The sequence below is a fragment of the Centroberyx gerrardi genome, chromosome 14 (genome assembly GCF_048128805.1).
Source record: "Centroberyx gerrardi isolate f3 chromosome 14, fCenGer3.hap1.cur.20231027, whole genome shotgun sequence".
NCBI lineage: Eukaryota > Metazoa > Chordata > Actinopteri > Beryciformes > Berycidae > Centroberyx > Centroberyx gerrardi.
The window spans coordinates 17,798,980-17,813,833 of NC_136010.1; the positions used below are offsets into that span (position 1 = coordinate 17,798,980).

Here is a 14,854-nt window from a genome sequence, read left to right on the forward strand (position 1 = left end):
GCAGGCGGAGCAGTGTTTTTCCCTTCATTTCATAACCTTTTAAGTGTAATGTGTGCTCTGTGGGGCTAATATGAATGGCACACTGGTGAAATATTAAACCATGGGAAAGTACGGTCCGCTGACGGCTCACTCAGAGCTCCCGGCTCAGGGTCAAGCTCTTCATAAATTCACCCCTTTTTGTCAGACTCATTTAAAAAAAAAAATGTCTCCCCTTTTCCGTTTCTGAAAAATCTGTCTGGAGACTACCTGCTGTGTGAAAGTAGGAAATAGCTGGTGTCTGATGGAGCAGTCTAAAGATCACAACTCAGCCCTGAAACATATATTACTCTGCATGATGTGACATTAGACATGCAGACAGAGAGAAGGAATTTATGCAACAACATGGATTATGTCAGGGTGAGTGTGAGACTTGACACATGCAGTTTAACGTATATATCCTCTCCCTACAGCGGCCCCTTATATAACAATTCTCTCCTTATGTTCTCCAGCATAATGAAGTAAAGGACAAGGTCGGCTGCTTTGAAAACCCTGAGAAAAAGATCATTTTAACACACACACACACACACACTCACCTAGACAGTTGTGCCCGTCATGTGCCAGGCGGAAGCCATCGTAGCACGTGCACCTGTAATTCCCCGGGATGTTGATGCACTCGTGGACACAGCCGCCGTTGTATTCAGTCGCACATTCATCTAAATCTGCAGAGAGAAGAGACACACGGGTTGGAGAGAGTGCACTTCAATTTCCTGAGGCAAATCAAGATCCAATTAAGAAGCGTTAAATCTATCAGCCCCAATCAGGCCATCCCATAAAAGTGTAGAGAATTGAGATTAAAAATAAAGAGTCTGTTTTTCCTCAACTTTCAGATAGTACTGTGCTTGTAAAACTGGATGAGACAACAGCTGTGGTGCGTGGTTGGTTCACCAAATGTTAACGATGTGCCTCCACCCTAATTCAACAGGCAGCTCAAACTGAAACTGGGGTATACACTAGGGTTCGGCCAATATGGGTTTTTGAAGGCTGATAACAATAGCCAATATTTTTTGCCAATATTTGATGATATATTTAAATTTGCCAAGTTTCATGGCAAAACATTACAAGGATTCAATGTTTCCCCCAGAATTTTATCCTTGGCAGGATGGAAACAGCATGTAGATCACCATGTGACACTAAAACTTTTACCACTGAAACCCATAGTAATAAAATTAATGGTAGGCTTAGCGTCTACTTAAGACAGGGTGACCCACCCCACTCATTGAAGGGTATGAGAAAGTGGGGGATACATTATTGCATTTAAATGAAGAATTGATTTACACACACATCATTGAAAAATTAAATGATTAAACAAATTGTGCAAAGACATAACTGTTGTTATGTAGCTGTGGTGAGAAAGGAACCTCCATTATATTGGCAGTGGACATGAATGACCGGCCAATAGCCAATACTTAATTAAAGGACAATATTGGCCGGAAAGCTGAAATAACGGTCTATCCCTGGGATATAAAGTACATCACTGCTAGTAGCTAAAACTGAAGAAATGAGATACATGAAAGATAGACAGAGATAGAAAGAGAGAGAGAGAGAGAGAGAGAGAGAGAGAGAGAGAGAGATTGCAGAGTGGTATGACAGATTGAGAAGAGTTGTCTGTTATGGTTATGGTGATGGTTGAGGGGCTTGTACTGAGGAGACCCGGGCAAGGCGGGCTGAGAATGCAGCGCACCTCCGCTCAGCACTTACTGGCCCATTTAGGGCCGATGATCCTGGTCGCTCAGCTCCTCTTTGCGGCTGCCGCACTCGGAGCTTAATTGGACTTGACAGCAGAGGGAAGGGACTGAAACAAAGAAACGCTCTCCCGTTCCCTGCCTCACCACTTCCCACACGCTTCTGTCACTCTCTGATCACAGTGGGCAAACACCCATCACTTTCCCACTTCGCTCTAAACCTGAAACACCAACACTGTGTCAAAAGAGGCACACAGAGCGATTCTCTTCCAATAGCTTTCAATCTTTTTGATTGAATCCTCGTAAAGTCCTACCAAGTCAACTCATAAATGTTGTTCCTTCATACCTACAAGGTTTAGATCTGTCTGATAGACAGGAGCATATAAACAAACTAAAATCCTAAAAAAGAGAGAAAAAAAAGAGAATCCTGAGTCCTGAGGGCTTTTCAGACGATAAAACTAAAGCCAATAAGATAAACAATAAAAATGCCAGGAATGAATTAAAATCAGGTTTACAAAATAATAAAATGAAAATAGATTCAAATAAAAAAAAATTCAAATAAAAATGTGTTTAAAGAAGTGACACAACAGTGATTTTACCAGCTGAAGACATACAGTAGCTTTCCAGATCAATCAGTTTTGGTCCTTAGCTTGGAGGGTCTGAGGATCGCAGGCTGTGCTCCAACTCATCAGGACTTAAAAGATCTGAGCTGTGGCTGGGGGTCACACCTAGCCCAGCCTTTAAATTAATCACTGAAATCCAAAAATCAATTCTAAAACTAACAGGCAACCAGCATAGAGAAGCTATTATAGCGATACTTTGGTCCCATAGTGTGGATTTAGTAACCTGGCATCACAATTCAGCAAATCTGGAAATGTGTCGCTGCTTGCCGATTTCCTCCTCAGAGACATCTCAGAGTTATCAATCTTGTCTTACTAAATAAAGCAAAAATCTGCCTTCTTATAACAGAAATAAGTGCTAGCTTTCAAACTATAATATTTTCAGAGTTCCCGATACAGCTCTAAAGACACAAAGGAATAGTATATTTGTACAGTTCTTCTTATCGCAATTCAACACGCACTCAGAAAGCATAGTGTGCTAATCTTTTCTTCTAAAAGTTTCACACTTTTCGCACTTAATTTTGTTCATGCAAGCAAATCACTACACTTCCTCTTTCCCTATTCTAAGTTGCACACAGAAAATATTTTCGGTGGACCTAGAAACCAAAAGACTTGCTGTATTTATGTGCCAGATTAATTCATTAACTCAGCCTCGGATTGTTTGCTTTAGAAGTATATCATCCTTGAGGAGCCACACAGACTTAGGGAGGCTGAGATACTTGCTGATATCAGCTAACTATTCTCTTCAGTTCAATGGAAATCCAACCTCGCACATATTTTACAATGGATTCAATAAAGCAAACTTTTATAACCTACAGGCAGAAGGCCATGAAAAACACACAGTCAAGTAAATTAAAGAATAATAATAGTGAGGAAAAAATGACATTGTGAAATATGGTTTTGTAATAACACTAATAAAAATTGTGGGACATAATGATCCGGAGGCTTTGGGTACATCTGAAAAAGGCTAGAAAAACAGACTTGTGTCTGACAGACTATACAGCCCGCCTTGGGCTGTGGAAATATCCCTGACTGTTTGGCAGGCCCTCTGACTGCCGTTTCAGCCGCTATCTTAATTCTCTTCTCTAACATGTGTAGGAAATTTACTGCTTCATTTCATCTTGTCACAAAGGAGCACTCTGCACCTGGCTTTCCCCTCCCTCTGTCCGCTGCTCTCTCCCTCGCCTCTCCTCCCTCTTCAGGAGAGTTTTAAAGCTAATGAGTCATGTTGAGTGAGACAGAAGCTCTTATCAAGCCTGTCACCGGTCCAGGGGCTTACGCTCAGACAGATAAGACAACTCAACATGAGAGATGCAGCGTTTACTTCAAGGTACTGTAGAAATCCTCCTGGTGTTAGGGGAAGCAGGAGTCTGTGCCTCCAAACCACAGGTGAAAATGAATGCATTAATTCAGTGAGACTTTTACCTTCACAATGCTTGCCATCCCCTTTATAGCCTGACTTGCAGATACATTTGTATGACTTCAGGGTATTCTGGCAGATGGCATCGATGCTGCAGTTGTCAAGCGCTTCTGCGCACTCGTCCACATCTAGAAAGGAAGAAATGGAGGGACAGTTAGTTGATGAAGCAGAAATGCTGCTGATGATGGCACCATTCCCTACAAACAATAAACAGCTTGCCGGTGGATTTGCAGCCCAATAGATTTGGGTGTTCATCGTACCTCATCGGCACACTCCGAGTAAGAGAGCAGATACAAACACAAACCATCACATCAATAAATATATATTATGCCATTTTGAGGAACCATTGATCCTAAAATAATAACTACAAGCAGCTGTGTAATCACTAACCCACAAGTAAATGGTCGGTTATTGATTGAGCTGCGGTGACCTTCAATTGACCAACTGCTGGTCTGATGGACATTTGCCTTTCAAAATAAAAGGTCATGAAAATGAATCTCATGTGGAAAATTCAATATCTAGCATGTTGAATAAAAGGAAAAATTCAGCTACAATTGGCAATCAATTTAACTTCAAATATAAAAATGCATTCTGGCTAACAGCCTTCATTAGGGTAATATTCACAAAGATGGATGCCCAAGGCCCCACTAACCAATTCCATTTACGCACACAGAAAACCCTGAATAACTGATATGGGCAGAGGCAAAATAGCTCTATAGTAATGACAACAGTAAAAAGGTAACTGTTGTAATTGCCGGGTTGAGTTAGAATTATACAAGAGAGAATCTGAAAAGATAAGAATGGAAATGGATTTGAGCAGAATAACTGAGAGCAAGATCAGGTTTGCCTCCACAGAGCCCCAAATCCCACCTAATCCCAGTTAACTAGCCCAGGTGTTTAGGATTACCCCCCTGCACACAGGGGAAGGGCAGCTTAACAAGGTTTACATAGCTTCCAATATCCACTCTTATCACAAGCCCTCTGCAGGAGCTGGCTGATCCCACTGGGAAATGATCTGCAATCTAAGCCCCTGAGCTTAGCATAGTGGCCGTATCTGCCTGTTCCTGGAAGACATGTCTGCTGCGGCAATGAGGACAATGACGGCGCAGAATACACAAAATTCTGTGGAAAGGCATCTCATTTACTATAAATACCTGTCACAAGCTCCTTGATGGCATTTTCATACATCTATAAGAAAATGCCCTTTGGAGGACATACTGGAAACAATAATCCTATATCTGTGTAAAGCTGTTATTACTCCGGGGAGAGCACTGTTTTTACATAACAGAATATTTCAACAAAGCTACAGCTTATACATCCTCAAATGACATTATTATGCTTTTGATTTGTTAAGGCCCAGAACAAACCCTGTGTCTGTAAGCAGTAACCATCAGCACAGTAATGTTTCTCTGTCCATCATGGCACCTAGTAAGGGATATACCTGGGACAGTGGAGGCACCTCTCCTGCTAAGTTTCCATGAAACCATTTAGCAATGCAGGAGCTCCCCAAGCTCTGTATTGATTTATATTATGTGAGAACAATGACAATTCTCCTGGGTAGCAGCCTGCGTCCTTTTTCCTCACTGATTGTCTCCAAGGATAAGTGTAGGAGAAGCTGTGGCGAGGAAGTGTTTTTCAATAGTGGAGGTATTAATCATAACAAAATATCTGTCTTTGTCAGGTTTCTTGGTTCCAAGTCTCTGTGGTAATTAATATTCATTATAACAGAAACTCAAAAAATTCCTCTTTTCATCTTTTTATTAATGTTCCCATCTGGGGCATCAATTCACTTTATCTTACTGGCATATCTTTTTGTAGACACTGCCTTACAAAAATATGCCTACTTTTCATGTTGAACATTACTTTTATAGACAACAAACTAGCCATGTTTTCTGTTTATTCTGGTATCTCAGGACCTGCTGCCAGAGTGGATCAACTTCTGTAGCATTACCTCAAACAGCAACACCAGCTATCACTTTACTAACAGTGAACATGAGCCTATGGGGGAAAAATAACTCAGTGTCAAAGCCTTTGCAAACTAATGTTTTGCCTACACTGACAAAGCCACGCTTATTATTTCAATAAGCAGCATGATACCTTATACACCCTTGTATATTTCCCAAGATCTGGAAATCAACACACAATAATACTGAATTTCTAATGCACACTTTCACACTTTGGGTAAATCAGATGCAAGGCATGATGGGACGCACTGGGATATGCAACACTAATGTGAAATGAAAACACAATACTCCCGCATTTTGAGTGTTACTGGTGTGAGCTGCACAACACTGAAATAAATACAAATTAAGATCCTGGCCCACAAACTATGAAGGTCCATGTCAGACAAAGCATTGTTTAAAAAAGCCACCCATTGAGGGTATTGGGAGCTTTCCAACTGACACATGGGCAACAACAGCTAAAATGTGCTGGTCTTGTTAGAAATCCAAAATGCCTTTGCCATGAAAATAAACATGTCAGAATCGATACGTCCTACGGTTCAGTCCAGAGGACATTCCTCTGAATGCTTGAGAAAAAAAAAATGCAGAGTGCGTTCAGTAATGCTGCCCTGGTAATTGACTCATGCCCAAGATGAAAAGCTTGTGTTTTTCATTGAGAGTTTCTTTCATTCTTTTGTGTTGAGGTATCAAAGTTGTTGGGAACAAGTTAAGGCAGCAGAAGTTGAAGTCGGTGCTTTGAGACAAGGATGAATAAACAAAGTCAAAACAACAAAATCAAAGAAGAAAGAGATGTTGGGAAATGCTCAGATGTTTAAACAGTTTCCTCCAGGGAATGTGTCATGTTGGCTATTGATGCTGCAGCTCTCTTCTGGTTCATGCACTTCAGAATATTAAAGCCACAAATAGCTTGAGTCTGTGTTCAAACCCACTGACATCCTTGGAATATCGGCCTACACTGATGTTGTTGGATAAAGCTGTCCTAGTAGTCTCATAATGAGGCATGCATTCTGTCCTCTGAAACTGATTCCAGTACTGTCATAAATTTGGAGAGCATGCCATGCACTACTGTATGTTTAATAAAACTTCAACTCTAAACTTGGCCTCATGTCAAACTTCTAAATTCCTCACTGCATCTTTGCATGCTCTTGACTCAGCAAATTAAGTCTTCTCTGTTTTTTTCCTAAAGTGGGTGGGAGTGAGGTCAGGGGTGAAAATGGGTTTTATTTTAATTTTAATCAACAAAAAGTTCCTCTGTCACAGGTGGTTGTTAGGAAAGTTACTGTGAAAATCCATTAGTCCATTTGGAGTCTTTGCTTTTATTCCAAAGTAGTCCTCACATGCGAGTCAGAGCTGCTGGCTAAGGGCTGCTGGCCATGGAGGTGAGACCTTGTCAGAGGTGCTTTTCCTCCCTGATTTATGGGAAGGCCCCGGGATAAGCAGTGTATTTAGCTGGGCCGGCTAGAGGGGGTGTTAGCAGGAATAAGACTCAGAGGGGAGAGTGTGAGTGTGTGGGAGAATTGTAGGGCCGAAGGTGTGCAGTTCAAACATAGGGTAATGTTTACTTTGAGTGTTGAGACCCTCGCTGTTTGCTTGCGCCCCCGAGCCTGCTCCCCCAGCCCATCACCTTCCCTTCAGATACAGAAATAGCCTGAGTGGAGTAGGGACACCCATAGGGCGTACCTTTACACGTGTTGCCTGCAGCCAGGCCAAAAGAACCGTCACAAATATGGAGCAACCAATGCATTCAGCCAAAGACAGCAATAAAATATTCCACTGCGTTTTTGTGACAGAATGATTTGGTGCAACATTTGAACATTTGCATGATTTGTTGTAAGGCATTACAGGAAAGAAAAAACATTATTCTTGACAATAGCATTTACAGATGAAATCCTAGATTTTCACAGCTCTTTGCAGCAGAGGAAGGGCGCTGGGTTCAAGTCCATAAAAGGTGTTCTTGGGATCACAGTGTTTGTATTACTGCGTATAATTACAAAGGAACAAGTATTGTAATTATCCATCTTAGCACCACACTTACACTATACTTAGGGTTGCGGTTGAGCAGGATAGGGCTAAGGTCAGGATAATTACTTTAGGTACAGAGTAGCAGAGAGTAATCTGAATACCTAGAGACTTGTATGAACACAGTACAGTAAAACCTCTTTTATCTAAACTTCACACATCTGAAATGACTGGTTAACCAACTGAGCAGAATGAACTTAACGTGTGATGCAAAAATTAAGTCTATAAATAAGTGCGTGCAGTTGTTGCTTTTGTAAATGATCCATGCAATTAAAAGCAATGAAATGGATCATGAGGGAAAATTTTAGAATGTTGGCACACAGAAGTAAATGTTTTAATATATATTTCAAAGTATTTCAATAAACCAGATATTTCAGTCTTACAAACAACCTCCATTCTTTAAGGGTTTGGAAAAGAGGCTCTACAGTAGCTGCCTTTCCCCCTTTATTGATTCTGGATTGGTGGGCAACTATAGCAAGAAAACTGCCTCCAATGCAAGAGAAGATGAAAAACTGAAAAATATTAAGCCGGACATACTCAAAACATGCATCACCCTAATGCTTAGAATTAGCACATTTATACCAATAAATTATGCACATACAGCTTTAATTCTGCTACCTACACTAGAACCAAAACAGGCACAGACATACAAATATATATATAATGCATCACCAGAGTTATATATGGCGCACACTAATGTAATGTGGGGTGTTATCATTGTTGGCCTTACTCCGGTGCAGTGAGAGGAAGCGAGGATGAGGTTGTGGAAAGGACAGGAACTCTGTCTGGTTGTTGCAACATTATCACAGCACACTGTGCAAATCTCATGGATTATTAGGTTGTGCAGGGCAGCAGACTAGCCATCCTCCAAAAAAAAAAAAAAAATGGTTTTGATGAAATGCAGACGTCAACATTAGCACAAAATTTAGCATCTTTCCCCACTCCTGCCCAAATCCCCTTCAGCTAATGAAGGGACACTCTGTTGGCTGTCCAGCAAGCCTCTAAAAAGTTGTGAATAAAAATATCAACTGCTTCCATTTGGGATATTTACACTCATCCTTCACACACTCTAAATGTTTAGGAATCATGACCACTGACTGATCCTGTGCTTTCAAAAACTGTGATCACAACTTCAAAACCTGGGTCCCTCCCTGCTTATGTCCACCAACCATGAAGCCTCAGATTGGTCTGAGGGCAACAGGAAAAAGAACAAGAACATGCAAATTAAGTTTCAGGAAAGCAATATCATGTTAACACGCCGAAAGACATTTACTGAATACTGTTGTAACATCCATTTTACACATTTTAATCAAAACTTCATCCTCTCACCCAAAGCTACCAAACTCCTGGAACCTCTCTCTAGTCGACCAACGTTTATATTTTCTTACATATGCAGAGCTGGCTTTATCAAAGACATCTTAACACTATAATTATATAGATTCACTATTGATTATATCTGTCCTGTTGACTTACAATGGAACAAAGGTGGACTTTGTGAAAGGATGTTAGTGGCTCTGTAATATTCCCTCTCTCTTATTTTGTGATGCTTCCAAAAGTTCAGCTTCTATAATCTAAAATGCTATCCTACTCTTATTCTACTACCATAGAGCAGCATAATACAGAAGCAGAGTACTACCGTCTCTGCTTCTGTATTATGCAAACTGTAATATATAATGGATGTGTGGTTAGGGACCTCATGGCGTGTCTTCATTAGGACAAGTCAACTAACTCATGCCGACACATACAATAACGTATAACTACCTTTGCGATCTGTCGATTCCCTCGAAGTGTATTTTCACAGTGCATGCCCCTTCTGCCAAACTACAAACATCAGTGAAATAGACAGCTTGCCTACAAATCATTCCTCAGTTAAGTGATGAGTTGGGAGAATGGGCAGCAGAGAGAGCGAGTGAACTCACCGCCACGTCATTCATACTCATGTCATTCATAATGAATTTCTCAAGGTAGGTGGTGATCAAGCTCTGTGAATAAATAATGGTCATTCTCTGTGATTTTGATCAGAGCCTGAGCATCTGGTGCTGTGCTGTTTTCCTTTAGCATGTGTGGCCCTAATAGACTATGACTCACAGACCTCCGGACCACCTCCAGAAGGAAAACACTTATTACAGTAATTAAGTGAATCATAGAGCAATACTAAGAGAGAGCAGAGGGTGACATGACATACTCCACCGTGTTGAACGTCTAACACGTATCACCCTGAACAGTCCAGCTTGTATAACTTGTAAGCATTTGATGTGACAAGAAATTCATTTGTACCTTTCAAGGTATTTTTCACCCTTCTTGGCATGTGTCCTCCACTGTTAATGACTTCTTGGCCTCATGCAGCATATTTTATATGCGGGAAGGGTGGCACTTAGTCCAGCTGTATACTTTATATTTATACAGCCTGAGCTAACTGACATGACACTCTCCCCTCTGCACACAGCAATTACATTCATTGGTGGTTGCTTCAGCCAGATACAGTACCAACTATAAAGACGGCAACATAGCAATTACAGCACAAGTGCGATATTTTTAGCTGTTTCCTGCCAAAGGTATAAAGTGAATGGCTCTCTGTGCGAGTCGTGAAGCGAGCATTATCGGACAAAGCTTGGAAATGTGAAATGGGTCGGGTGAGATTCAATGGGTCGGACCTGGCTGGATATATGGTTCATTTAAATACCGAGATAATTTAAAAGACAGCACATTCATTTCATGCATCCATTTCACTTATACAGAAATATAATGTGTTTAATGGCCTTTCCATCACTCTTTCCTAGAGTAGTTCCATCACACTTGTGAAATGACTTTGAATAAAGGCAATAGAGCAGAAAATGTAAAACCTAAGAGTGGGCTATATTCAAAGTGTAAACCTGGAATGATATAGCACCGTGCCGTGCCTGGCAGCTGTGAATAGGCTTCTCCTCAGTATTACGGTAAAATGAAAAAGACTAAAAGCAAAAAAGATTGAAAATTAATTATCCTGACATTTTTTTTTATTAAAAAAAAAAAACACATATTAGCAAATCTTAAAAGGCTCATACAAATGCAGTTTCATTTCACACTTTTCCACTACCTCAAACCCTCTCACCTAGACTGCTGTTTGATGCAGTTTCATTACTTATACATTTCTATTAATATGCATATGGAATATTGTAGATATGACCCTATTCAATTTGAAACTCAAATTCCCCACTCCCATACGTCCCTAATGGATATGAAGCAATATCAAACAATGCAAGCTGAGAAATGCCCACTTTGCTCACAGAAATAGCTTTTCCATTCCTTTCAGCCAATAACTTTGATAACTTGCAAGGTCCCAGACACGTGGCATTTAAATCAAAGCATGTAGCAGGAATGAAACAGTTCCAGTAGAAGTAGCAGAAAGTAAACTTGTGACTGATACTTATAAGGTGTAAACCAGATACTGTATCAGCCCACTACTCCTGCTCTTAAATGCTGTGACCATAACAGGAAATGTCGTTAAATGATGATGGATTAAAAAGGATTGGATGCATGTATGATGGATAATATAATGGATTAAAAGCATTTCATTTAAGACAACAAAGCCATGGAAGTATGTATTTTCCATTCATCTACAGTATGGCCTATTACAGCCAACAATGAATATACTCCTAGAGCTTTGTAGGAGTGATTAAACACTGTAGAGGATCATATGGTTTTCCCATGCCTCTGTCCATTGAGGAAGTCTCAAATTCATCGGTGAAGTCATCTCTCTATCAACCCAGAATGCACTGGCCAGAACCCACCAAATAAATAACTTCAGCTTTTTTCATCTGGATTCCTTGATGTGTTGGGTTGGATTTTTCCATTACTAAGCAGAATAAGAGCATTTCCTTTCATTTCCAGCAGTCTCTAAAGCTGGCGCTCACCATCAGGAATGTAAACACACACAGTCTGTAAACAAGGCTCTCTCTGACCCCCAACCCCCCTCCAACAACACTGACCACCGCAGACCAGCCTAATGACGTCCCTCCCTGACCCCCCAAACTCTCAAAGAAGAGACGCAGCCCCATTATTCAGCCAAAGGGGGTCACAGGAGAGGGCGAGCGAGGAGGAAGGACAAGAGGATGGCGGGGCAGCAGTGTCTCAAGCTGCTGTCCCACCGGCCTTAGAAAAGGAGAGCGGCCGAGGAGGACAGTCCCACAGATATCTACTCCTGAATCACTGTATCCCCAATCGGTGAGTAATGGAACAGAAAAACAAATGTGGGGTCTGCGGTAGGGGGCGAGCAGGTTAGAGGATTAATGATCTGAGAGCTGCTCCAGCTGGCCGAGGGACAGCCCCGAGGTTCCTCAGCGAGCCATCAGCACTCTGGAGGTGAGTTTAGGACTGGGGTCAGAGTGCCGTCAACACTGACTCCATCCTCCCCCGAACCTACAGGGACGCTGTCAGCACCTCCGCATCTGCACAGAGAACAAAGGCCACTGACAGAGAGAGCGAGAGAGAGAGAGAGAGAGAGAGAGAGAGAGAGAGAGAGAGATTGTTCTCTAATTTTAACTGCAGTGCCACAGTAGAGAAAAGTATCACGGGCCTCATTTGGAGCATACTGTTTAGATTACAGCCCAATAAATAAATGAGCTCCTAAGCCGCGGACGGTGTGGATAGTTTCTGCACTCGTTATTCTCTCCCTTGACACGGGGGTGAGGGTGTTGAATTTTACCACTGGACACCGCTGTTGGCGATGCAGCAGTTGTCCAGCTATGCTCAGGAAAGGTTTGGATGATTTAATTTATTTTTATTTATTTAACCTTTATTTAACCAGGCAAGTCATTAAGAACAAATTCTTATTTACAATGGCGACCTGGCTGCAACATTTTTTTCTCGGGTACATGTGAAAGCTACAGCTTTCTCAGCACTGCAGCCATTCTAAATGAGGTGACAAATAATGGTCGCAGGGGCCTTGCTGGGTGCTGATAAAGTGGTTTTCTGCTCCAGGAGGGAGAGAAGGTGCCATGACAGAAGTATCTCAAAAGCTGATTGGTTCCCCTGGGTAGTCAGGAAATCTGTAGGGTCCACAGGTTATGGTTCGGCTGTGACCTAACACTCATATTGCATACAGAACATGTAATGCACTGTAATCACATAGCATACATCAACCCATACATGTATATAAATGTATGCAGATGATGTAAGAAGACAAGTTCAACCGTTACAATTTGATCCATAAATCAACCTGAAGCATAAACAAAGACACCCTGAGATGTGAAGATCAGCGACACCGACCCCAAACATACACACATACACACAAGCAGACACACACTTGAAACTCCAATCATGTCTGGCAGACTTCTCAAAAATTACTGCTGAATATCTTGATATTTGATGCTGATATATATTTAATTTCCTCAGACAAAACGCTGCAGTATCATTTTACCTTATGCCTGGCGACAGAGTGGAATGACAACTCAATCCAGAGAGCTCAATACAAAAAAATCTAAAACAACAAAAATCACCAGGGGAGTTAGACTGATTAAATGTACATTCACCTCAATCATTCGGAAAGCACACCCTTATCGACACGCTCAGAAAGAGACCTTGAACGAGGAAGTCAGATTTCCCCAAGTCTGAGTCTTTGACACTCTGTTGCAGAGGAGAAAACGTCTTGGTTTTACATTCCAACGGCCAGGATGAAAGTGAGCAACTATCCAGAACGAGGGCCCACTGAACCGCCTTGGGTCACAGCCTGTGCCAGACAGCCCAGCCTTTACATGTGCCTGTAAACATGGAGCTGACGCTATATGTAGCTCTGGCCTGGCTGCCCTAAAATTCAACTAAAAAGTCTCTGCATCAAGCCGCAGCTTTGGGCAAAGGGAAGCCATTGAATTAGAAGAGCTGGGGACAATAAACCTGCACCATTCCCTCGCTTTTTTTAAGACTGCCTATCTATAATGGAGCGCCATTTTGGGGCATGAAAGCACTTCTACTTGCTAAGTGCAATCATTAATATCCAATCTAAAAATCACTCATCGCAGCCATACACCTTCTTGTCCTCACAACACACCCACACATCAAAGTCATTTTGGCGGATTCATACCACATTGATCTTAGACAGAGTTGTTATCAAGTGTTTTCACCACTCAAGTAATGCCAAGATAATAATCTCTCCCCGCTCACTCGGCTGCTCTGTAACAACATGTACAGCGGTATTGGAGCACCACTTGTCAGGCAGATGCTATCTGAGTGTGTCTGCTGAGTGGTAAAGTGAAGCGAGATTGATCCCCTCCACCCACTCATCAGTGAGTGACCGAGGGCTGCCCCGAGGCTCAACCTGCCGCCGACGCTCTGATCACTACCAGAGAACAGCTCTCTGACACTGCAAGCCTGCTACGCACCGCCAGAGAGAGAAAAGACGGAGACAGACGAGCTCAAATCCTATTTCAATTCTCTTTTTCATTATCCGTTCAGCACTACAGGGGAAAAACACTATGCATAATCATTTACAGGTTAGGAAGTCATCGCATTTATTTATTATTTCGGGGGGGCTTTCTACTTTTTTGGGCAGGATATAGCGAGAAGTAACAAGAAAGATGGGAGAAAAGAAAGGGGATGGCATGTCACACCAGTCAGTAACTGCTATGTTCCCCGAGACATGGAAAAGCCACGGAGCATCCCAAAGAGGACAGAAGTACTTTTCACTTTTTCTGTTTGACCTGAATACATCCTCCATTCACCGGCTGTTAAAAATTACTTAGCCAAAAACTGTGCTCCTCGTACCTTGGCAGACAAATAGGGGCTTTTGCGTCGGTTTGTTTTAAGGCACATCCAGTCTCTGAGGGGATAAGTCTAACAGCTCAACAAATACCGTTGCAGGAGCTTGTCAGGACTCAGGAGCGACGCACAAACCACACAACCCGTGAATAAAGAGAGCGGAGGTGATGAGAGAGGTGCGCCAAAGTGTTGTCAAAATTCAATGGCTGTGGCAAGATGGCTGGCCATGTTCCATGCTGATCAGAGGAGACTGGAGTGCTATTCTCGCAAAAGACACTTTCTTTCTTTCTTTCTTTCTTTCTTGCTTTCTTTCTTTCTGCAAAACTGGGTGCTTGCAGAAGTTCAAGGCCAAAAGGATAGGCACAAATAAAAGCACCATTT

General features: G+C 41.9%; 1 protein-coding gene across 2 annotated transcripts in view; it reads right to left on the reverse strand.

Annotated features, from left to right (window-relative positions):
• Window positions 1-14,854, reverse strand: part of scube3 (signal peptide, CUB domain, EGF-like 3) — a 64,330-nt gene that overhangs the window by 46,310 nt on the left and 3,166 nt on the right. For both annotated transcript variants that reach the window (XM_071894542.2, XM_071894541.2), the window contains exons 2-3: window positions 3,767-3,889; window positions 573-698 (exon numbers count right to left, since the gene is read on the reverse strand). In XM_071894542.2, coding sequence (XP_071750643.1) covers window positions 573-698; window positions 3,767-3,889 — 249 coding nt within the window. The remainder of the gene's footprint in view (window positions 1-572; window positions 699-3,766; window positions 3,890-14,854) is intronic.